Source organism: Pipistrellus hanaki (genome assembly GCF_964339955.1).
Source record: "Pipistrellus hanaki genome assembly, chromosome: 1".
In the NCBI taxonomy this organism is placed as follows: Eukaryota; Metazoa; Chordata; class Mammalia; order Chiroptera; family Vespertilionidae; genus Pipistrellus; species Pipistrellus hanaki.
In genome coordinates, this window is record NC_140503.1 from 91,570,303 (window position 1) to 91,596,540 (window position 26,238).

At 36.4% G+C, this 26,238-nt stretch overlaps 1 protein-coding gene across 12 annotated transcripts in view; it reads left to right on the top strand.

Moving 5' to 3' along the window:
• The window catches only part of ZEB1 (zinc finger E-box binding homeobox 1), a 225,142-nt gene that overhangs the window by 1,832 nt on the left and 197,072 nt on the right, over positions 1-26,238 (top strand). The window contains exon 1 of one of the 12 annotated variants that reach the window (XM_084875664.1): positions 676-793. The exons of 9 other annotated variants lie outside the window; for them this stretch is intronic. In XM_084875664.1, coding sequence (XP_084731790.1) covers positions 787-793 — 7 coding nt within the window. In that variant the 5' untranslated portion in view covers positions 676-786. Of the gene's footprint in view, positions 1-675; positions 794-26,238 lie in introns of those variants that run through there. 2 more of the 12 variants (XM_084875668.1, XM_084875670.1) reach the window with 2 other exon arrangements.

Sequence of the window (26,238 nt, forward strand, 5' to 3'; positions counted from 1 at the left end):
TCTGCTTATCTTGGGGGCGATTCTGTGCTCTCTCTCTCCCTCCGGTTCAGCAGCGAAATGTCTGCTGATTGTTATTGTCTGGACAGTTCCTGTGGCGAGAGGGGCGATGCTGGTCCGCCGGGGCGGCGTGAGCGCGGGGCCCCCGCCCGCGCCGGGTACCTGTTTGTATAATAATGGGCGGCGACGGCCCTGCCGCCCTGCGGCCCAGGCTATATAAGGAATTAGGCGCACATTTAGGGCCGAGGGGCTCCTCCGGGCTCCTGCCTTATTTTAAAAATTAGTTTTTAAGAATAGGGAAATAAATGCGCCTGCATTGGGATCACTGTGTCTTCCAAAAAAAACGAGGAAATATGTGTATAAGGAAAAACTCTCGCGCTCCCCCTCCCGCCCCACCCCCGCGCCCAGACTCCCTTTCTCCCTCCCCTCGCGGATGCGAAACGCGAGGTTTTGTAACCTTTCCAGGCAATTTTAGGTTTTGTGTGGGATTTCCTGTCTAGGAGCAGATACGAAGATTTTTTAGCCGTTCCAAGACGTTTCCTTCCAATCGTAAACATATTTAAAAAAATATATTTGAGCCTATATTAAAATAACCGCTTTCATGAATAATTTTAGTTATTCGAATAAACGTTTTTTAAAAGCGTCTATCTGCTCTGCTTGAGAACTAATATTGTGGAGAGAGATGACTTGTTACAGCAAAGAGCGAAACATAGGCTATTGCAATTTTAATTTCCTGTTTTAGCGTCAAATAGTGTGCGTTCTATATTGAGCTGTTGCTGCTGTGGCTTTATGAAAGGTAAGTTGGTTCGGAAAGGGCTGTTCGCTTTTTATCTTATGTAAAATGTTCATCGCCATAGAAAGGGTTTTTTCTTGTTGCTGACGACATGTGTATGACATGTGAGACTGAACCACCCAGCGTTGGTGCAGCTGCTGTAAACATGTTTACCTGAACAGGAAAGAATGGATTTTTCTCCCAAGGAGTCTGTGATATGAATATGACCACCCATAAGGCATATCAACAGATGACTTAAGGGGGGAAAGCTATTTTGAAAGGTACTTGAAATCAACAGGAAAAAAGAGGTTCTCCGTCGCTGCAGCAAATGGCAACTTGTGCAGGTAGAAAAAAAGATGGTGTTTAGTTTTCTCCTGCATGTATGTCAGCCCCCTCCTGCCTGCTACTTTCATTCTCAGGGGACGGATTTATTACCACGCTTGCTGTCAGTGTTTTTCCTTTGTGTTTAATGTTAGAAAAACAGAATTTGGGGGCTGTTTGGCACAAAATGTCTTGCCTGCAGTATGCATTAATCTGAGAAAACAAAAGGTGTTTAAGATAGCACTGTACTACCATAGGTAGCTTCCATTTTCATCACTTTTGGTTCTGTCCTTGTATTTCTTTTTTGTCCTTAAATACATCTTATTCATTGCTGATGATTGTCACCATGCTATATGATTAAGCTTTAAAATTTGCAAAATGAAGTTATCATGTATTATATAGTGAAATCTCAGGGTAGGTGCTGGTTATTTCTTAACAACGCAGTCATTTAAGTTGCAGTTGTTTATTGGAAAGAATTGCTTGGGAAAATGCTAACTCTTAACTATTTTTAAATGAGGAAATAAATGCCTTATCCAGTGGCAGGTAGTCATAGAGATACTTCATACTGTTATTTATATATAAATAATTTTGTTTATTTTCAAATAAGGTATGCATATTAAGCTGATGATGAGCTTTAAGTAAAATATTTTAATTTTCTTTCTAGAACATCTTCAGAGTAGAATATTAATAGGGGAATCAAGTAATGTTATCTGACAGGGATAAACCAATTAAGCAAGGTGTGGCCAAAGCATCAAACCTTATATAGTAACTTTATGGTAATGATGTTAAAGGAGTCGGATTAGAATTACTTAAATCAATTTTTATCATTTATAATGTAATGTTTTGTTTGTTGTAATTTGAAAACCTGTCTTCTCATTTTCTACTTCTATTTTCTATGTGATTTTCTTATATATTTATTTATTTTGGAGAAATGTACCCGGCTACTAATGACAACATGCTGATTAATTCACTTTAGATGGAATAGCAGGTACATATCTTTCTGTCATTTGCACCGCTTGCTGTCTTTGGAAACCACCAGTAGAGGATGCTAACAAAAATGTTTATTGGTGTAGTAGTACCATAAGTCTGTTTATCTCCTGTTGAATGAGGCCTCTATGTTGATAGGGATCTTTCATGTAATTCTGAGTCTGTTATTTCAGCCAGCCTTGGATAAATTAGGCATAAGCATTTTTCTAATCTACTGAGACTAGAAAGAGGTAGTAATGTTTTAAATTAAACAATTTTAAAATTTGAGCTTTTTAAATCTTGAAATTGAGATGGCTATTAATTTAGTCTCACTTTAGATCAGTCATATTACTGCTTTTAAAAAGCGTTTTATGTTATTACGTTTAAAGAAGAACATGTAATGATTGGCCCATATTTATTTTGCATATTTACTATATTTTTAACTATTTTTATTCATAGTAAGAGCCCTGAAAAAATATTTTTAGACATTAAACTATATTAATGGTAGGTATGGTAAGAAAAAATGCAATTAATTGATTGATAATAGTGTATAATTATTTCTCCATAACTTAGGTATACTTAAAGTATGTATGGGTTGGCAGACAACTACTAATGAAGGCCTTAAGCAGCAGTCACTCAGATGTTAGTGATTTTTAGATTATATATTTTCCTTCTTTTATTAATCAAAATCAGGTAGTGTATTACATAATTTTAAATTTACCAATTGTAAATTAAGGAATATAAGTTTGTTTAGAGGATTTAAATGCAATGGATAAAGTTTAATGTTTGTTAATTACTATGTGCTTGTATAAAAAGGATTATTTAAAACAATGTATATTAATATAACTTTCGCACATAAATAATTGCACAAGACTTCATGAATTTAGTTTTTTGTTTGTTTGCTTGTTTGTTTTTTAGTTTGTGTTCTTAAATATAGTTTTACATTTCCTGACAGATAGTTCTTGATTTTGGTGGTCTCCTAATTCCAAGAGCTGAGTAGTGACTAGGTGTGATTCACTTTTTTTAATGAACTGAGGAACTTGCTTACAAAGACATGATATACAAATTGTAGCATGGAGCAAAACTGAAAGTACCTTACAAATTGAGAGGATCAATAATTTATTAACATGACCCTTTATAAAAGCATATGAAATACTTGATTCGTACTTTATTTTGTTCCTCTAGTATCCATTATTTTTGAAAATGCCATACTATGTTTACAGTTTTAGTCACTTTGAAGCATGTGGTGAAAAAGTTATATCAAATTGGGAATATTTTTAACACATTAGCATAATTATTTCTCATAGTTGTGTTTTTCTACCCATTTTTGCTTCTCCCTGTACAAATCACTTCTAAGCATGTGATTAGAGCCAGATATAAACATAGATGCAATATCATGTGAAATTATATTGTTAGCTACTTTTAACTATCTGTATTGAATTCAGTAAAGAAGAAAAATCATACAGATATTGGAAAAAGATATGCATTAGTGTGCAGAAGTGCAGCAAGAGGTTAGATGACTTGATGAAATTGTAGAAATAGTACTTAAGTTTGAAAAGTTTCCTTAATTTTTTTTTTAATTCCATAGAAGAAGTGAGAAGGAGAGAAAGAAACATCAATGAGAGAAAATCATTGATTGGCTGCCTCCTGCACATCCCTTACTGGGGGGGCAGGGGGTAAACCCACAACCCTGGCATGTGCCCTGATCTGGAATCTTAACTGTGACCTCCTGGTTTAAAGGTTTCTTAATCTTTGTGGCTTGATCACTAATTTTTCCAGAAATACGTGTAATAGAGATATAAAGTAAAATAAAAATTCAGTGTTGAAAGAAAAATTTTGAAATAGAAAAGTTCCCTGATTAAGAAATATAATAAAATTTCTTTTAGAAATATTTTAAAAGTCTACATGCCATATATACTACTTGTTAAAATAATTATGAAACTGCTCAAAGAAAATTAATGGATATACATATAGTAAAATAAGTTTTGTAGTAACCCAAGTTAAAAGTAAAGGTGATCTATTATATAGGTGCTGCTATAGGAAATTACCTTTCCTTTGGATAGGACAGTGCTTTGAGAATTGTATTCCTAAAAGAGAATATTTTTAGGACATGAATGTCCTAAATTTTTTTGGTATGGTAAGAGCATGTCTACATTTGAACCTTGATGGAGGTGGGTTATGCTCTTGTTAGCTTAAGAAACTGGGTTGCTTTAGACTATGACAATATACAATATTATTTAAATAACAAAACACTATCTGATAAGTAATATTTGCAGAGAAAAAAAGTAACATTTTAGAGTATATCAGTTAGGTGTATATTAATTGAAAAATTCCAAAAGGGAAGAGCAAAAAGAGCCAAGTTCAAGTCTATACTTATATTATAGCTATGAAACATTAGATTCTTGATTTTTCACCCTGTAAGAAGTTATTTTTCTCTCATTTATTTCTTCAGCCATCTTTCTTTTATTTAATACATGTTCTCTGCATTCATAGGGATGACATTTATATGTCCATATACACATTTATCCTCATAATCAACTTTATATATTTACTGAGACTTGACATGTGGAGTTTCAGGTATAAACTGGCTTTTTGAAGAAGATCTTATAGTATGGTAATCTGGGAAAACCTTTATCATCTCTTTTGCAGTAAGAAATACAGCTGTGCTAGAGTTATTAGTAGCAGATGTTTTATGACATTTTAATTCGCACTACCCCCATACCTCCCTCAGTCATGTTTAAAATTAAATGTGAATGGAAGATAAATATGGGAATGATGTCAGTTTTTTTATGTTTATTGTTGTATTTTAAGAAAGTCCTCTTGTCTCTTGTATAATCTAATTTCAAATTTTTAGGTATTTTAAATATTCTGAATTTAGCTTTTTAGGCATTTTAGGTTCTCTGATTTGAATTTTCTTTTTATAAATTTTGACACTACTATTCTTAGGTATTTCATTACCATTCATGTGCACTAACCTACAATATATTCTAATTTCCTTTTTTCTTAAGGTCTTTAACTCTAATTGAATGTTGTTTTTTGTTAAATTCCAAGTATGACTAGTTTGTTAATTTTAAAAAATCATCATTCTTTTGGGAGTATTACATCTTTTAATATAGAAGAGACCTTTAGAGCTTATTTTTATCTGAAAACTGATAGAGATAAGCTGAAATGTACCGCCTTCAGGTAGAAACTAGATGGCACTTTAACATGTGTTTTGAGAAGGGGTAATAGTGACATGTAAATCTTTTAAGAAGTAAATTGTGTGACTTCCTTAGATACGTGACCACCTGACTCTGCCTTAGACACTTGAAAAGGTTGTGAAGCCGAGACTGGTTTGGCTCAGTGGATAGTGTGTCGGCCTGCGGACTGAAAGGTCCTGGGTTCGATTCTGGTTAAGGGCATGTGCTTTGGTTGCGGGCACATCCCCAGTGGGGGGTGTGCAAGAGGCAGCTAATCGATGTCTCTCTCTCATCGATGTTTCTAACTCTCTATCCCTCTCTCTTCCTCTCTGTAAAAAAAAATCAATAAAATATATTTTTTAAAAAAAACAGCAAAGAAAAGGTTGTGAAAATTGTATCTCTTTAATGTTTTCACCTTTTTATCCTAAAAAAAATTAAGTTGCTCTTTGATCCCATTGCTACATAACTTTTCTAAATATCTTAATATGTTTTTTGTTTTTAATTTTGGGAGTGGATATGGGGGGAGGGGATAGTTGAAAGATAGAGGATATAATTTAATATGGCGATCCTGAGGCAGAAGTTAAAGTTGTACCCTGTTTGGTGTGTATGGTTTTATTAAGCTTTTTTCAGGTAAAATTTATATACACCATTTTGCATGTATATTTTGATAAGTTTTAACATACAATAGAAAAGTACCACCACAATCAAGATACAGAACATTTCCATCATCCCCCCAAATTCCCTTAATCAATCATCTCCACCTCTAGTTCAAGCAACTACTGATCTGTTTTTTGACTACTAAAGATGGGATTTACTGTTTTTAAGGTTTTATATAAATGTAATAATAAAGTAGGTACTTTTTTGTCTGCTTTCTTTTTGCACAGCATGATGTTTTTGAAATTCAACCATATTATTGCATCTATTAATAGTACATTCCTTTTGTATCACTGAGTAGTATTCCATTGCATGAATATATCATAACTTATTATCCATTCACCTACAATGGACTTCCTATTTGGGTTTGTGGTTCTTCACTATAGAATAAAGTTTTTATGAGCAGTCACATATACATTTTTTGTTTTGATATATACTTTCTTTCTTTTAGATAAATACCCAAGAATAAGACTGTTGAGTCATAATAAATGTATGTTTAACTGTGTAAGAAACTGCAAAATTGATTTCTAAAGTACTTACAGTATTTCATATTTCTACTGGCAATGCATGATATATCTACTTATCTAATCCTTGAAAAGAGATCGTCCATATTCCAAAAGGTGATGGTTGCATACTTTTGTTTTTAATTTAGATTTCATTGGTTCTAATGATGTTTGATTATCTTTGATGTACTTATAGACCATTTGTGTAGTTTCTTTCGTAAAATGACTGTTGCAATCATGTGTCCAGTTTTAATTGGGTTGCTTATCTTTTTATTATTGAATTATAAGAGGTCTTTTAAATATATTCTAGATTTAAGCTATTTTTTTGGATATAGGTATTTAAAAGATTTCTCCCTTTCTGAGGCTCATCTAATTTTCTTAACAGTATTTTTGAAGTGAAAAAGTTGTAAATTTTGATGAATTCCAACTTTTGATTTTATTTATGTCCTTGACACATTTTAAATTCATGTAGACATCAGGAAACTAAAGTTTCAGAGAAAAGATGCACAAAGAGAGTGGCCATAGTTAAGTAGAATGTAAATGTTATCTTCATGGTCTCTTCTTTCCTCCATGGTTTTAATTGAGCACTGTACTAATTATTTTTTTAATTTCTTTATTGATTAAGGCATTATATATGTATCCTTATCCCCCCATTGTCCCCTACCCCACCCGCTACTCATTCCCTCACCCCCCTGTTGTCTGTGTCCATTGGTTAGGCTTATATGCATGCAAGTCCTTTGGTTGATCCTCTTCCCCTTACCCCCACCCTCCTCTACCTTCCCTCTGAGGTTTGATGATCTGATCAATGCTTCTCTATCTCTGGATCTGCTTTTGTTCATCAGCTTATGTTGCTCATTATATTCCATAAATGAGTGAAATCATGTAATATTTATCTTTCTCCAACTGGTTTATTTCACTTAACATAATGGTCTCCAGTTCCATCCATGCTGTTGCAAATGGTAAGAATTCCTTCTTTTTTACTGCAGCATAGTATTCCATTGTGTAGATGTACCACAGGTTTTTAATCCACTCCTCTGCTGATGGGCACTTAGGCTCTTTCCAAATCCTGCCTACGGTGAATTGTGCTGTTATGAACATAGGGGTGCATATATCCTTTCTGACTGGTGTTTTTAGTTTCTTGGGATATATTCCTAGATGTGGGATCACTGGGTCAAATGGGAGTTCCATTTTTAGTTTCCATACTGTTCTCCACAGTGGCTGCACTTCCCACCAGTCTGCATTCCCACCGGCAGTGCAGGAGGGTTCCTTTTTCTCCATGTCCTTGCCAGCACTTGTCATTTATTTGTTGAAGATAGACATTCTGAAAGGTGTGAGATGGTACCTCATTGTCATTTTGATTTGCATCTCTCAGATAATTAGTGACTTTGAGCATGTTTTCATATGTCTCTTGGCCTTCCTTCTGTCTTCTTTGGAAAAGTATCTATTTAGGTCCATTGCCCATTTTTTGATTGGGTTGTTTATCTTCCTTTTTGTTAAGTTGTATGAGTTCTCTGTAAATGTTGAAGATTAAACCCTTATCAATGATAATATTGGCAAATATGTTCTTCCATGCAGTGGGCTTTCTTGTTGTTTTGTTGATGGTTTCTTTAGCTGTGAAAAAGCTTTTTATTATGATATAGTCCCATTTGTTTATTTTCTCTTTAGCTTCCATTGCCCTAGGAGCAGTATCAGTGAAGAAATTCTTTCGGCATATGTCTGAAATTTTGCTGTCTGTGGATTCCTCTAGTATTTTTATGGCTTCCCATCTTATGTTTAAGTCCTTTATCCATTTTGAGTTTATTTTTGTGTATGGTGTAAGTTGGTGGTCTAGTTTCATTTTTTTTTTTTTTTGCATGTATCTGTCCAATTTTTCCAACTTTTGATTTTATTATTCCTAGGTGGTCAGTATGCATCATAGCGACTAATTGTTCTAGTGGGTCCACTGTAATGGTTGTTTAGGCTTTTATTATATAGATTCCTAGAAGTGGGATCACTAGATAGTGATTTTTCCTTTTGAGCTGAAACTATGTAAATTCACTTTCAGAGGTTTTTCAAAAGACAGCATTTCCTACTTAATTTCAGAAAAGAAAAACAGGCCACTCTAGTGAATTACATGTATATGTATTATATTGTAAGTAGTTTACTTTTTATTTTTTAAAGGAATAAAAGCTCTTGCAGCTGAGTAAAGATGTTTTCTAAGGTCACATGTAAATGTACAGCAATTTATAGCTCTGACCATCAGATAATTTAGGATGTTCACAAATAATTCAGGGTAATTATGAAGTGTCCAATTAAAATATGGTATTTGTTTGCCCACTTATATTATTTTTGCTTAATCCATCACAACACAGCCTAGGAGAGTAAATTACACCCCTGGAAGATTTGGGGGGTATATCCTTCATGAAATGTTTCCCAGAAAATGAGAAATATTTCCTGATTATCTGTCTTATTTAAATTCATGCAAAATTGGTTCTTTACTTCATAATTTATTTGTGTTGTTAATGTAAGGGCCACAGGAATTTGCATTAAATTTTTTCCTTAAAAATTGGGTCAGATGAGTTCTCTAGAATGATTATATTGTCTGATTGGTGGCTTCAAGTCTCCATTTCTCTACCAACCACCAGGATATCTTTCTTTCAAATGTCAAAATATTTAGAGATATATTTTATGAATAATAAACTCATTCTGGTACAGACTTGGAATTATTTGGAGGGTAAACTATAGAAATTTAAAAGTCTGGTTTCTGTTGAGTGGAGCTGTGGTTAATCTTAAAAACTCTTTGTTAACATTTTAGTAATGGCACTAACATTCAGAAAGAGAAAAATCACCTTTTTATTTTCAGTTTTATATAATTTTACGTTTTGGTACTTAATGACCTACTTGCTGTTCTTGGTATGAGATTAGGTAGTCTAATGTAATAAATAGTTAATGATTGCCTATTGTGTTGTGCAGACACTGGTAATTGCTGGAGATATTATACATTGATGGATAAAGTTTGGTTTTGAACTTACAGACTTCACAGCTAAATGACAGAAGAGTCACAAAAAAACATATCTGTAATACAGTATAGTTACTATAATTTATAGAAATAGGAAAAATGGCCAAAGAAAGCATTAATGGAAGAGATAATACTTAAATTGAGTTTCAAAGGAGATTGATTGATTAAGAATGTGTGTGTGGTGAGTATTTAAGTGAGGACGACCAATCTGGGGAAAAGCAGGAGCAAAGACCCATTGGTGAGAAAAGTATAATATGTTCTGGAAGTGCAAATTAGATGTGTGTGTGTGGTATGGTAAGAGTATTTAAAAATAACAGAGTGATGGAGAGGTATGAAACCTTGATTATGGGAAGTTTTTTATGCTGTTTTTAGGAGCTCATTTTATTTAAATAAATGCAAAATTGCTTCTTCATAATTTATTTGTGTGTTAATTTAAAGACCACGGGAATTTGCATTAAATTTTTCTGTGCTTTGGGAAGTCATTCAAGAGTTCTAAGCAGGTCTTTTGTATTTGTAGTTATGTTTAATGGATTAACTTTGTTAGCTGTTGTGGATGATTTATTTTAAGGGGAAAAAGATTGGAGGCAGGGAGAACATTGGGAAGTAGTTGGTTAAATGAGAGCTGATGAGGGCTTAAACTGAGGCCGTGTTAATAAAAATGCAAAAGAAACAAATTTCAGACTCTACGTTTGTTGGTAAATAGTAAATTCAGCAGGACTTGATGTTTGGAAATAGCTAGAGGAGGAGAAATAGACAAGTTTAACAACATAGTTTCTAGCTACAGTGCCTGCATGGATGATAATGTCATCAATTTAGGTAAAGATGAACTAGGAAGCTAAGGAAGTCAGTTTTGGATATTTTGAGTCTAAGATGGTAGTGAAATAGCAATGGGGAAGTTAAAAAAGGCAATTGCATTTTTTTTTTAATTTAAGGCTGTGGGATGTAACTGGGAGCTCTGGGCTGAGAAGTGATTGAAACCATGGGACCATATAGGGAGCATATGTGGGCTGAGGAGAAAATAACAGTGCAGAAGACAGGATATTGGGAAGCATAAATTTTTCAGAGTCAAGCAGAGAAAATGAAGCTCACAAAGGAGAGGAGCTAACCTAGAGCAAATGAAATAATAATTGAGCTGACCTGCAAATCCAACTGAGACTAGAACCTACACATTTTTTAATGAAACAAATTATTATACATAGCTATAATTTCCTTCGATGCCTTCTGTCGCCAAAATGAGTGATGAAGATCAGAATGTAGCCTTAATCTAGCATTGAGGTTATGAGTTTAGAGAAACCAATGTATTGAAGTTAGAACAATTTAGATGATAAACTGTGGCAAATGTTGCATATTATGGGTTATGCATGATTATATATAATTTAATATATAAATATAAAATATATAATTTAATATGTAAGTTATTCTATATACTAAAAGACTAATATGCAGATCTACTGAATGGCTGATCTACTGGTCGAACAACCAGTCACTATGATGTGCACTTTCCACCAGGTGGCAGATGCTCAACACAGGAGCTGCCCCCAGGCCGCTAGCCCCAGGCCAGCCAAGGCAGGTGCCAGCAGGGTACCCTGATCGCCGTATCAGTTGCCCTGCAGAGGGAGGCGACTGGTGGCAGCAGCAAGGGGTGGGGCTGGTGAGCAGGCAGCACCAGGCTGGCCAAAGTGGGTGCCAGCAGGGGCCCCTCTACCACCCCGCCAGCTGACCCACAGATGGGCCCTGATCACTGGCCAGGCTTAGGGACCCTACCCATGCACAAATTTCATGTACTGGGCCTCTAGAATATGTATAATTTAATGCTCATCACAGAAGATTCTGTAATGAGGGCAGGAAGGTATTTCTTCTATGTTGTATTCTCTGTGTCTAACATATAGAATGAGCTCAAATATACTTGTTCAATAAATAAATGAATATGAAATACATATTATTTGTTTTACAGATGTAGAAATTGGTCAAGAAAAGATTAAGTAATTTATGCTATCAATATTTAGTGATAGAGCCTATAGGAAAGGAAGTGAACCTAGGAGAGGGAGCTGGTAGAAAATTGAGGGACTTTAGGAATGGCTATTTCCACGAAATAAAGTAGAAATGAAGGCATGAAAGATATAGAAGGGAAGGAAATATGGTCAGAGAAAAAAATGTTGGAGTTTACAATTGTTTGGGATGGAGTTGTTCTGGATGATTACAAAGGGTCCGGTCTTACGGATGGATTGGATTAGAAATGTTTATGTTGAAGCTCTGTGGCCATCTATGTAGATATTGAAAGATTTTAAGGTTATTATAGGACTTTGGGTAGAGAAGAGGATTAATAAATGAGAAGCTATTATATGGAAGTACATAGATGAGGAAGCATAGATAATGAAATTGATGAATGTCATGATATTTCTTTGAGCTCCAGCTTTTTTTTAATTGAATTTATTGGGGTGACATTAGTTAATAAAACCATACATGTTTCAACTGTGCAACTCTGTAATACATCATCTACATATTCTAACATAGGTTAAGGTTAGATCTAAGTTTAGTTTGCTGAAAAGACAGGAATAAACTGAGTTTGCTGAATATGATTTATTTTTTTCCTCCTGAATATGGCTAATCTTATTGGAAAAGATAAAAAATACTCAGAATATATAATAAATACAAAAGTGTTACGTTTTGCCTGCTATTCCAGCCGTACTTAAGGTATGAATTCTAAATGTTACATTTCTTTTCTACAAAAAGCTGTACACTTTTTAAATATAGTTAATAGAATATACTTTTTGTGTTTATAGCAGCATGGTTCTCTCTCCTTTGGTTGCTGTTGAGTGAGTACACATCCTGAGGGTGTTACAAACAAAATGCACTTGCTCTTCTAAATCCTCTGATTGGCATTTGTTCCCAGTTCCCTAGCTGACCCTTTTACCCTTCCCCTTTCCCAAGTCTCTTTTTTGAATGCTTTTGTTTCAAGAAGCTCTTGAGAAGTTTCTACATTACATTGTGGCACAGAAAAAAAGTAAAATTTATTTTAGCACTAAATTATAGTTAACATTTTAAGTTGAGCATTTTCAGAATGAGCAGTCAATCTTCTTTTATTTTTTAAGATATTTCTATTGCTTTGAAAGCCTCTAATTTATTTTCATATATTTTGATAGCATTGTAATTTCTGTCCTGAATATTTCCCTTCAGGGAAATATAAAAATTCAGTAATTTATTATAGGATTTTGTTAAACCTAAAAGTTTATTATTTATAATTTTAATTTAAAACATTATAGAATTTTTATTTTGTATAGTTATGTGTGTGTGTGTGTTTCACACAAATGAGTATCAGCCTATGAATAGGTCTTTGGAAATTGAAGGTAACCAAATATGTTATAAAATATGTTTATATAATGAAAAGGTTGGAGGAGATATCTTTTAGAGAAGATGTAGTATGATTTTGTGGTTCTCTATGCTCTGCCCACATTAGATCTTAATAAGGAGCAGCTGAAATATTGCTAAATGACCTTTGACACAGAACATATGAGGGCCCCAAGTATGATTTCACTTTCACCTTCTTCTTTGTAAATCTAAATGCTTGCTTGTCAAATAAGATGTGTGTTTAGATCTTTTTACTGAATGTACCTTGAGGAGAACAGCTTGGGGTTAAGTAGGCATATTGTTTTGTTAACAGAGTTTTGTTGGGGGGTAGGGTGACAGTTCTTTCTGAGAGAAATTACAAGCTGAGTGTTGCTGTCTTCTACATACCTTTCCCAGCAGCCTCACTGGGCCCTAGTGATTTCCTTACATTAAAAGAAAGCAGGCTATGTGGGTTGCTTGTTGGTATTTGTGGTTCCAGTTTGATCCAAGTTTCTCTATTATATAATAAGCACATTAGCTGACAAGTCAAGGCACTGTATTCGTATTCCTAAGTATCTCACTTTTTTTTTTTTTACCAGTAAATAAGTTACATTTATCACAGTAATTAATATCATAAGAAGTTTTTCATGTATTCAGATATACGTATAGCATATATTAAATTATTTGTACCCAAGTGGGTAGTTCAGTTGATTGAGAGTCATCTCATCCACCAAAAGAAAGGAAATAAAAAAAAGTTGCAGGTTGGATTCACGCCAGGTCAGGGCACAAATCTAGTTGCTAGTTAAACTCCAGTCAGGGGGTGAGTACGGGAGGCAATCTCTCTCTCTCTCTCTCTCTCTCTCTCTCTCTCTCTCTCTCTCTCTCTCTCTCAATAGAAATGTGTTTCTCTGTTCAGAATTTTTTGTAGACCTGGTGATTTAATCATTTTGTTACCCCTTAAGTATAAAATACTCAAATATCAAATACTTTAAGAAGTATTTAATATTTACTATTTTAACTTTAATGAAAATTGAAAATTCTTGATTTTATTTTTTAAACTTTCTGATTTAGGTTCTGATAATCTATTTTAAAAATCAGAAATATGCTTAGGCTCATGTGATTTTTAGCAGCAGAAGTTGCTGTGTCCTTACTGATTAGAAGCTGCAGAGTGATTATTTGTTAAACTATAAGAAGATTGTAGGGAACTATCTGACAGAATAACTACTTACCTTTATAATAGTTTATTTACTGTATCTCATACACTATTTCAGAAGAAAAACTCTGTTCAGTGTTTGAATGAAAATATCTTTACTTTTTGAGGAGGATTGTGGGAAATTTCTTGCAAACTTGGACATTTCAACTTACTTGTTCAAGGTTATTTTGAGCATATTGAGCTGGAGTCCTGGAATGGTTAAGAACTTTATTTTTCTTGTTTTGCTGAGTCAATAGTTTAGTGATTATAGCTTATGCTCTTAACAGATTTAATAAATATATCAATTAAAAAGTATTATATAGAGGAGATGTTCAATACTTTGATATGATAAGTACTGGGCCTCTTGTCTATCTGATAGAAGAATAATATGCTTCTAACATAGGAAATCAAATACTGAAAAAAGACTTGTCTCTAGATCAATCTATATATGATATATAAAAGCCCAGTGACCAAATGGCAGAAAAACCAGAACGATTCGTCAACCAATTGCTATGATATGCAGTGACCACTAGGGGCCAGATGGTCAATGTAGGAGCTGGCCCCTGGTGGTCAGCGTGCTCCGATAATGGGAGCACTGCTTGGCTGACCAGGATGAGCAGCTGCTCCTACAGCAGGAGCAACTGTTAGCAGGCCCAGGATGAGACAAAGATTTTGAACCTATGAACTATCTGAGACAATCCAGATTCTGGCCTGACCCCACCAATTGATGTAGGTCCTCTAAGGTATGTTCTAGAAAGAGCATGGAGAGCTGGCATAGGTAAATGGCAAGAGGGGCGTGATTGTGGACCCTTGGGAAGGCTATCCTGATGGCTGAGGATCCTGGAGCATGGCTTTCTTGAACATCCCAAGTGGTGTCACCTACCTGGCATCACACATCAAAGGCATTCACCAAGTGGCTTTGGGGTGCAAAGCTTTCTGCCAGGTTCCTCCAGGACACAGAACACACTTTTACCCAAGACATTACCCCAAAATATCAGCTCAGACTAATTTTTTCACTCAGCAGCTGCTCAGAGGGCGTGTCCACAGCCACTCAGCTGACTGGGATGAGTGCACTCCTACAGCGAGCCAATCCCTGCAGGTCATGTTCCCAACCAGAGTACTGGGCCTCTTGTCTATCTGATAGAAGAATAATATGCTAATTAGACTGGGAGACCTTCTGGAGATCTTCTGGACATCTTTCTGGACAAACCCTGAGGCTTCGTCTGCCTGCAAACCAACCCCAAATGGCCCTCAGCCCCTCACCCAGGCCGGCCCCATCCCCAAAGTACTCCCACCCTGATGTGGGACCCCCTTCAGGGCAGACCAGCAATCCCCCACCCATGCACCAGGCCTCTGCCAAACTAATAAAAGGGTAATATGCTAATTAGATTGGGAGACCTTCCAGGAGACCTTTTGGACATCCTCTGGACAAAACCATAGTGGGCAGGCTGAGGCAGAGGTAGTTAGGGGTGATCAGGCCAGGAGGGCAAGGCAATTGGGGTTGATCAGACCAGTGGGAGGGGCCAGTTGGGGGTGAGCAGGCCAGCATAGGGGGCAGTTGAGGGTAAGCAGGCAAGCAGCAGGGGCATTTGGGGACAATCAGGCTGGCAAATGGGGGCAGTTGGAGGCGATCAGGCTGGCAGGGGGAATAAGATGGGGGCAAGCAGGCCAGTAGTGGGGGCAATCAGGTGTGGTGGCTGTTAGGGGTGAAAAGGCATGTAGGGGAGAGCAGTTGGGAGAGAGCAGGCCAGTGAGGGGACACTTGGGGGTGAGAGGGCCAGTGAGGGGGCAGTTGGGGGCAAGCATGCCAGCAAGCAGAGTTGTTAGGGGCAATTAGGCAGGCAGGCAGGTGAACAGTTAGGAGCCAGCTGTCCCAGATTGTGAGAGGGATGTCCTCCTTCCTGTGGGATAGGGCCTAAACTGGCAGTCAGTCATCCCCCAAGAGGTCCCAGATTGGAGAGGGTACAGGTTGGGCTGAGGGACACACACCCCGATGCACGAATTTTGTGCACCGGGCCACTAGTAAGGTAGTAATAGAATAAAGTAAATGATTTTTACCAGAAGAACTTCTTTTGATTTTAACAATTTGGGGAGAGGGAAGGGAGTTTAGGAGGTGGTGAAGCCCAGATTAACCACTAACATACTAAATATCTACACCCATAGGTATTTCACTAAACCACTTGTGTTTTTAGCATTTTTGTTGGCTAGTCTTTTCATTTCCAGAGCTCTGAAGTTACTTTCTTTAACCATAACTCTTTTTAGCTAAAAATTAAAGCATATGTTGTAATAGATGAAAACAGATTTGGGGGGTTGTTTGTATTATATAATAAAAAATTTAAAGTTGCTTAATATATAAATTTTACTATTAGAATTGTTATAGGAACAGAAAGGTAGACTGATAATCCAAAATATTTTCCTCTTAGTTTGTCACATTTTTTAGCTAATATAGCGTGTCCCAAAAATGTATACACACTTTGAATGATTATTCAGCTAGAGTTGGTTATAATACAGTTCATTTTCAAAATTTAAAAGCATCTACAGAAATGCATATATATATATATTGGGTCGGCAACTAAGTAATTGCGGATTTTTTAAAGAAAATCAAAGACAATTTTTTCATGGAACTAAATAACTTTATTCTTTAATGTATTGCCCATTTTGATCAATGACCTTTTGCCATCTTTCAGGCAGCATCATAATCCCACGTTCAAAAAACTTCTGGTTTTTATTAGCAAAAAACTGAATCAGGTACGATTTGACATCATCATCATTATTGAAATTTTTACCATTCAAGGAGTTTTGTAAAGATCGAAACAAAAAGTAATCAGATGGTGCAAGGTCAGGACTATATGGTGGATGTGGCAAAACATCCCAACCAAGCTCCATTAATTTTTGCCGAGTGACCAAAGATGTGTGTGGCCTTGCATTGTCATGATGGAATACAACACCTTTTCGATTTGTCAATTCGGGCCGCTTTTCTTCAACTGCATTGTTTAATTTCGTTAGTTGTTCAATGTAGACATCAGAATTGATCGTTCGGTTGGGTGGTAAGAGTTCAAAGTAGACAATTCCTTTGTAATCCCACCAAACTGATAACAAACCTTCTTTTGATGAATATCAGCTTTTGATGTTGTTTGAGTTGGTTCACCTGGCCTGCTCCACGATCTTTTCCGCTTGATATTGTTGTAAACAACCCATTTTTCATCGCCAGTTATCAGTCGTTTTAAAAATGGATCATTTTCATTACGTTTCTTTAGCAAATCGCAGCTGCTAATGCGTTGCGTTAACTGTGATTCTTTCAGTTCGTGAGGAACCCATGTATCGAGTTTTTGAACATAGCCAAGTTGTTTTAAGTGATTTTCAATGCATGTATGTGATACATGAAACTTCTCTGCAATCTCACGTGTTGTACTGTGACAGTCTGAATTGATTATTGCTTTGATTAGGGCGTCATCAACTTCAACTGGACGACCAGAGCGTTTTTCATCTTTGAGTGAAAAATCACCAGAACGAAATTTGGCAAACCAATTTTGACACTGCCGTTCTTTTAAGGCTTCGTCACCATAAACAGCACATAACTTTTTATGAGCTTGCGATGCGTTTTCCCTTTGCGGAAATAAAAAAGCAAAATTTGACGAAAATGTTCCTTTTGATTTTCCATTTTTCAACGAACGCCAAACGAAAACTACAAAACAGATCAAAAAACTTTTTTTACTGATTAACAGCTGAATAGCCAACTATCAAATAACAAAATGTGTTTTACATTTGTACTACGTCTGCAAACCTAAAAATTCAACTGAAGCCATGTATGTGTGAAACCCGCAATTACTTAGCTGCCGACCCAATATATTTTTTGGTCAATACCTGTTTTCAAATTGATGACCATTCTGGTCCAGGCATTGCTGATAATGCAAAGCAATGGAATTGCAAGCATTAAGAATAATTTCTTTTGGTATTTGTGCAACCTCAATTCATCAACTGTTGCTGGTTTTGTACCATAAACTTCATCTTTTTAAAAAATATATATTTTATTAATTTTTTACAGAGAGGAAGGGAGAGAGATAGAGAGCTAGAAACGTCAATGAGAGAGAAACATCGACCAGCTGCCTATTGCACACCCCCTACCGGGGATGTGCCCGCAACCAATGTACATGCCCTTGACCGGAATCGAACCCCAGACCCTTCAGTCCGCAGGCTGATGCTCTACCGCTGAGCCAAACTGGTTTCGGCCATAAACTTCATCTTTTATGTCTCCCCTTAAAACTAGTGGATAAATTCTCTTAGTTCAAAATTTAGTTTGGCTTCACCCATTATTTCAAATCAGTTAAACTTGAAAAAAAAAAAGAAGTAAAAATTAAGTAAGTTATCAGCTATTGAAGTGTGTATACATTTTTATGGTGGGCCAGGGGCACCCTGTGAATAATTAAAAAGGCAGTGTTTTCACTTCAACTGCATTTTCAAACTTCCAGTAAGCATTTTAGGATGAATTTTCTTTGTTTGAAGCTTAGTCTGGCTGAAAAGAAAGAAAAATCAATTGAGCTATCTGCTATTAAAGTGTGTATACGTGTTTTGGGGGACACTGTTGAATATAGACCCTATGTGCTGTAAGTTGTCCAGCTGCCCAAAACTACTTTCCAGAACCCTTGGTTTTTCCCATAAAGTTGTAAAGACAAAGCAAAATAAAATCCTATTCCTTTTTGTGGAGAGAAACCCTGTTATAGGTTATGAGGCTCATCTTGAGTAAACAGAACACCTATGGGGACCAGTGTTCTAATAGGAGGCTGTTAGCAAATACAGCCTCATTTATTCATTGCAATCATCATGTTATAAGGGAAATCAGCTACTCTAAATCTTAAGGAGAGTTTGAAAATGCTGGGAGAGCCTAGAAAACTTTTCTGTGCAGACTGTCAGTTTCTTTTACTCTAAGTGCATTACCACTTTTGAAAATGACTTGAATAAAATTGAGATAAGATGAAATATAGATTTTTTAAATGTAAAGGGACATTAAGAAATCCATTTGATCTCGTTATTTTATATATAAATAACCTAAAAAAGTTACGAGATTTAGTGTAGATCATAGAGCTAGTTTGAAGTGGAAGCTATAGTTTCCTTACTGGGTTTGGTTGGTTAACAATGTGAAGAGTCATTATTAAATGAGAGGAGATTATAGGGGATCTTATGTTGAAAGAACTACTAGCTTACAATTTATTAACTTTACCTCATCCACTTTGTTTCAGAAGAAAAAACTCTATTCAGTGACTTGTGTGAAAGACTCTGAACTTTCTACAAACATGAATTATTGGAAATTTCTTGCTAACTTGGGTATTTAAACAACTTCAGTTATTTATAGGAACTGGATAATTTTTCAGAATGCCAGTTAGGAAGACTTAATAGCATAAGAGTTCTTAATATATGGTAACCTTAGATCCCAAATAAAGGTAGAACGATGTCAATATGTTAAAATTTGAATGAAACAATACCTTTTTGAAATGTTCTTAAGAATTTATCATAAACTAGATGGGGTTGGTAGTAATAATATTTCTTTTGGGGAAAAAAAGAATATATAAACTTTTATATATTCATTTTTTTTCTTTCTGAAGCAAATAAGGCATTTTAATGTTATCTATAATGTCTTTATAAATCAAGAACAGATAACTTGAAGAAAGTAATGAAATAGTAACTCTAATAGAAAAAAAAATCCTTTTAGAAAAAATAAACATGTTGGCTTTTTGTTCTTTCACTGACTTTTTATCTGGGTATTCCTTATTGTGTAAGAAAATGTAATGAATTTTGTCAGTTTACATAATTCTTGTTTATGTCTTAGAGTTCGAATCATACATGTTCCATGATGTCAGTTTTAGGTCTTTCACTGTAGATTACTAAATAAATGTGTTATCAAACCTTTGAGCCTTAAATAATAGGAATATCATTTGCACAGTTTTCTGCTCTGCTTGTTTGATGATAGATGAAAAAACTTTTTCCTCATCTTCAGATTGCTAATCAGTTCTTTCCTTGGGGTTAAGATTAGACAAGATATACAGATTCTTTTTTTTTAAATGTTGATTTTGAAAGACCTCTAACTACCCAGGATTAGTTGAAGCTTTGATAAGGACTACAAAAAAAGGACTTTTAAAAAGTCTCTCAAAGCCAAAACCGGTTTGGCTCATTGGATAGAGCATCAGCCTGCAGACTGAAGGGTTCCGGGTTCGATTCCGGTCAAGGGCATGTACCTTGGTTGTGGGCACATCCCCAGGAGCGGGTGTGCAAGAAGCACCTGATCGATGATTCTCTCTCATTGATGTTTCTCTCTCTATCCTTCTCTCTTCCTCTCTGTAAAAAATCAATAAAATATATTTAAAAGAAATAACTAAAAAGTCTCTCAAAAACACTTGGAAGACATTTATTCCAATTCTCATAAGTAGAATACTGTTCAACTATAGATGCAGAGGATCTTGAAGTTTTGGGGGTTTAGAAGCCTCAGTTTCCATTCTAAGGTGATTGATTAGGGTTTTGTTTTCTATTAAGTGCCAGAGAAAGACAATGAATTATTCAGTACCAGTTTTAAAACATTAAAATAAATGTACTTCTTAGAGAAAGATCATTCTCCCTTTTCCATAACCTCTTATTTAAAACCAGAAGCCCAGTATACAAAATTCATGCACAAAGGGAGGGGAGGGCTCTCAGCCCAGCCTGTACCCTCTCCATTCTGGGGCACTCAGGGGACGTCCAACTGCCCGTTTAGGCCCGATCCCGGGGACATCCCTCTCACAGTCTGGGACCACTGGCTTCTAACTGCTCATCTGCCTGCCTACCTACCTGATTGCCCCTAACTGTCTCCCCCCCTTGCCAGCCTGGTCACCTTACTGCCATCCCACCAGCCTGGTTGTCCCCCCTGCCAGCCTGGTGGCCCCACGCAGCCTGCTGTTTGGTCATTACTGTTACTGTGACAGCGTCCAAGACAATTTGCATATTCCTCTATTATTAGTATAGACTAGAGGCCTGGTGTATGCATGGGTGTAGTCCCTGGGCCTGGCTGGTGATTGAAGCATGAGCATCTGGCATGGAAGGGCAGGTCCCAGCTGATCCCCTAGGCCCCTGTACACCCCCTCTGCCTGAGTCATGGCATCTGAGTCCCCATGCAGAGATGCGGTGAGCACAGCTGGATACCATAGGTCGGGGCACAGCATGGGACTCTGGGCTGCCCAGCGGCGCCACACAGAAGCCAGGCCTTTTAGACTGGCTCCTGCAGGAACCTGTGGGGAGCCCATCTGGCCCCTGTGGTCCTAGTGGCTGTTGGCTGGCTCACCTAGAAGAGGCTGCTTAAGTGCAGGGTGGGCTCCTTGCAGGCACCTGGCACCTGAGTGAGGAAGCTTCCCTGGTGCATGAGCATGGGGGCTTCCCGGGGGTAGGTAGCAGGGGAAGTGAGAGCAAACTCAGCAGACATTCCGCATTCTCACCAAACCTCCATCCCTGTCACACCTGTCCCCAGGTAGCTGGTGAGAGGTGGCAGCATGTCATTAATGCCCACCAGGTTCCATGTCATCTCCTGGTGGTCAGCACATGTCATAGTGAGTGGTCAAACTCTCAGTCTCCCAGTCGAACTCTCGGTTGAACAACTGCCTGAGGGCACAATTTGCATATTAGGCTTTTATTATATAGGATGATTCCTCTCTTAGCTGTAAGAATATTATTGAAGAGCTTAAGATTATCTAATTGAAAACATTTGTTTTACATATATTCATGAGTTTTTTAACTTGTCCCTGTACACACACACACACACACACACACACACATACACACACACACACACCAGTTAACATCGGGAGGTGCCTTTTATAAAACTATTGTAAAACTTTCATGAACATTTCAGATTGTTCCATTATAGTTCATTTAGTGGATATACCATCTCATTATTATTGGACATGTATTACATTAAAAAAGTTTTCTTATAAATTTTTGACATAAATATTATCTGGCAATTTATCCCAGGAGAGAATCCAAAGAGTAAAATTATTGGGCAAACCTTTTTAAACCTCACATAGATCTTGCTAAAATACTTTCCAAAAGGCTTTGTCAGTTTTTACTCTCAAATTTGAATTTCAGGATCCTTATGGGAGGTTGGTGAGGACATGTAGCAGAGAGCACCAAATGGTATCTGGAAACCTGGTTTCTAATCCCTGCTGTGCCATACTAATTGTAGGGTATCTGGGTTAGTAAAACTACTTGTATGAGCCCCTGTTTCCTGACCATAAGCTTAGATGAATTTTAATTACTTTCTTTCCTCTATTTCTCATTCTAATAAAATGGGTTTAAAGAAGAATCAATGCTGATAGCTTACCCGATGATTTGTCTGGGAGGACAGGAAAAGCAGGGAGAATTATATGTACCTAGAAGCGGGGAACTAGGCTAAATGAACAAGACATTTGTTTTACCTTTTAGTTATTTTATCTGAGAAAGAATAGAGTCCAGTCAAATTATATCTTATAAATACTTTGGTTGAGACTTAGGGAATTCAAACAATTTTAAATAGAGAATGAAAATGTAAGAAGACATGCATGTAGCTCTTCCAAAGAAGTTGTGTTTTGTGGTTGAAGGTTACAAAATGATGACTCAAATCCAAAAAAAGAGTTTAAGATTCAGACATTTACACAAAAGGCAAAATATTTTAATATTTTTAAAGTAAATTATTTTGTGATGGGAAAGGAGACGAAAATTTTGTATCATCTCAAATATGTAGGAAAAGGTGGCCTGGGCATAGACTAAAATAGTTATTTCTCTTTCCAAGAAACAAGGACCTTATCTGCCTTTATTCAAAGAAGACTTAATGTCTGTTAATAATTTATTCAACTAGACAGCTTTAATGGTTGTGAAAGAAATATGACTCTAGCCTTCATCTAGTCCAGAGACTTGTGTAAAAAAAAAAAAAAAAAAATCTCAATAGCATTGTTGCCAGTGGAGAGAGGGTTTCTTGAACCAGTTTAAGGTATTGAAATATTAAGCAGGTACAGATAATACTAATAACAAAAATATTAATAAATAAGCATGTTTGTAATTTGTTTTCTAAATTAAGAATAACAAAAATATAAGTTTGTTGCCCTAGCTGGTTTGGCTCAATGAATTGAGTGTTGACCTGCAGACTAAAGGGTCCCAGGTTCGATTCTGGTCAAGAGCATATGCCCAGGTTGTGGGCTCAATCCCCATTGGGGAGCATGTAGGAGGCAGCTAATCAATGATTCTCACTCATTATTCATGTTTCTCTCTCCCTTCCTCTTCCTTTCTCTCTGAGTTTAATAAAATATATATATTTTAAAATAGGTTTTTTTCTTAATATTCTGTGAGAGAAGTTTATAAACTGATATTTTTTGTTTGTTTTAAAAATGGAGACTTTTGGTCTCATAAAATTTATCAATTGTAAATATAATTCATGGTGTTAACATGTTTTCAAATAGAAAAAATTTAAAAAGTTTGCTGAATAGTGATAGTTTTAAAACTTTATTAGTCTTCAAGTTTACTTTTTAGAGTTCCCTGATAGATTGTTAGAGTTATAAATAATAGTGAGTTTATTTCTTAACTTAATAATTCACATGGCACAAAAGCAGCTTTTTCTTTCTTCCCTAGCTCCTTTCTTTCCCATTATATTCAATCTCTCTCTTTTAAAAGGATTCTTTACAGCCAAAGAGTAACTTTGTGTGAATGTGCAAGGACTTGGGCATAGTTGCAGCCTCAGTGTTAGCTAAATATCTGGGGTCACTTAACAAAATAAAAAAACCTGTCTTATATGTGTATTCACCAGTAGCAAATGAAAAGATATATAGTTGTTATAAATTGTTAGGCCCTACCCTTATGGTAAAGTTATTTGGGAATTTCTTTAAGTAAAAAAAATATATATATATATAAATTTTGAATCCAGTGTCTTTCATAGTATCTCACTCAAAGCAAAACTTAAGTTTTAAAATTGAGTAAATAATTAAATTTTATCTAGATCTTTGAAAAGCTTTTTACTACATTAAATGACATTGTTAGAGCTAGTTTTGTAAAACAAGAAAATTTTTTTATTCTTTAAATGGTATTTTAAAGTTATTTTCTAAGAATTATGAAGATTATATTAAATATGTGGAATTTCATGTTTTTCTATACCTTTTAATATAACCCCAAAGTAGGAATTATGCCAGATTGTTTTCTTTATGCTATTTAAGTCATAAAAGACTGTTTTACTGGATCAATGCAATTGTCTATAGCCCAGTAGTCTCTGACCACATGATACCACTAGAGATGATGTTATCTTTCATAAATTAACCACATCTTTACTTTTTGTAATAAATTAGTATCTGATATTCTTAAGAGTTTATCTAAAATATTCCTTGAAATATGTATGAATTCATCACATTTTGTGGTATAAAAATACTTCACATTTATGTAACAGAAATTTAAAGTAAGACACAAGACCTTAGACTTTTGTTAACTGGAAATATTTATGAATTGACTAGAGGCCCAGTGCACGAAATTTGTGCATGAGGGGGTATCCCTCAGTCCAGCCTGCACCCTCTTCAATCTAGGACCCTTCAAAGGATGTCTGATTGCCTATTTAGGGTTACCCCCTAAACACTCCCCGATCAGCCTTATTGAAGCCTAAAGGCTCCCCTGCCAGCCTGATTGCCCCTAACTGCCCTCCCTTGCTGGCCTGGTCACCCATAACTGCTCTCCCCTGCAGGCCTGGATCTCCCCAACTTCCCTTCCCTGCAGGCCTGGTCTCCCCCAACTTCCCTCCTCTGCTGACCGGGTCACCCCTAACTGCCCTTCCCTGCAGGGTTAATTACCCCCAACTGCCCTCCCTTGCAGGCCTGGTCCCTCCCCTGCTGGTCTGATCATACACAACTGACCTCCCTTGGAGACCTGGTCCCTCCCAACTGTCCTCCTTTGCTGACCATTTTGTGGTGGCCATCTTGTGTCCACATTGGGGCAAGATCTTTGACCACATGGGGGCAGCCATCTTGTGTTAGACTGATGGTCAATTTGCATATTACTCTTTTATTAGATAGGATAGAGGCCTGGTGCATGGGTAGGGGCCAGCTGGTTTGTCCTGAAAGGTGTCCCAGATCAGGGTAGGGATTCCCTTGGGGCTTGGGACAGCCTAGGTGAGGGACCTGTGTTGGTTTGCAGGCTGGCCACGCCCCCTGTGGAGGCCCTGGTATCTGGGGTTTATTTATCTTTTATAATTGAAACTTTATAGCCTTAAGCGGAGTCCTGGGCCAGCCAGGGTGTGTGGAAAGCTTGGCTTCCTCCATCGCCAAGGGAAACCCTAGCCTCCTGCTCTCTCTAGCTCTGTGGCTACAGCCATTTCTGTTGGGATTTATCTATTTTCTATAATTGAAACTTTGTAGCCTGGAATGGAGGCCATGGCCGGCCAGGGTGTGTGGAAAGTGTGGCTTTCTGCATTGCCAGGGAAACCCAAGCCTCCCTCCTGCTTGCTCAGTGATTGTAGCCATCTTGGTTGGGATTAATTTTCATGATCACTCCTGATTGGCTGGTGTGCGTGGCAGGTGGGTATAGCGGAGTGATGGTTAATTTGCTTCTCCATTGTACTGATATTTCACCAAGAAGTTTCTAAATAAGATAAAATGTTATGTTTAGTATAATTCAGTATTGTATATTTTATTTTATGCTATTCTTTATATGATAATAACCCATAATACATAGACTAATAAATTTTATCGAGATACTCAATTCTGATAACCAAATTCTTCTGTTATCTTTCTGTAAATGATGCCTTTTTACTAGGTGTTAACATGGATTTTTTTCAATAGATGGAGTTACACATATGTTGATATATATGCGATTTGATATGTATGCTATCTTGTTGTATTGACAGCAAGCTAACAAACTTCATGTCAAATGTGCTGAAAGTGTTAACATCATAGATACTTTTATGCTTAAAAATGTCGAATTTCATGCCAAAAAAAAAGAACATTTGTGGGAAGTTTTAATTCATTATTTTGAAGCAAAAGTTATCCTATACTTCGGAACATGCTCCATCTCAAAATAGTTGTGAACGCTGGTTTAAATGCTTTACAAGTGATGATTTCAATGTGAAAGACAAAGAATGTCCAGGTCAACCAAAAAAGTTTGAAAACCAACAATTAGAAGTATTGAAGTATTACTGAATTAAGATGTGTGTCAAACTCAAAAACAACTTGCGGAAAGATTAAATGTTGCTCAGCAAACAATTTCCAATCGTTTACAAGCAATTGGAAGGATTTTAAAGGAAGGAAAATGGTTGCCACATCAACTGAATGAAAGACAAATGGAAACCCAAAAAGTCATCAGTAAAA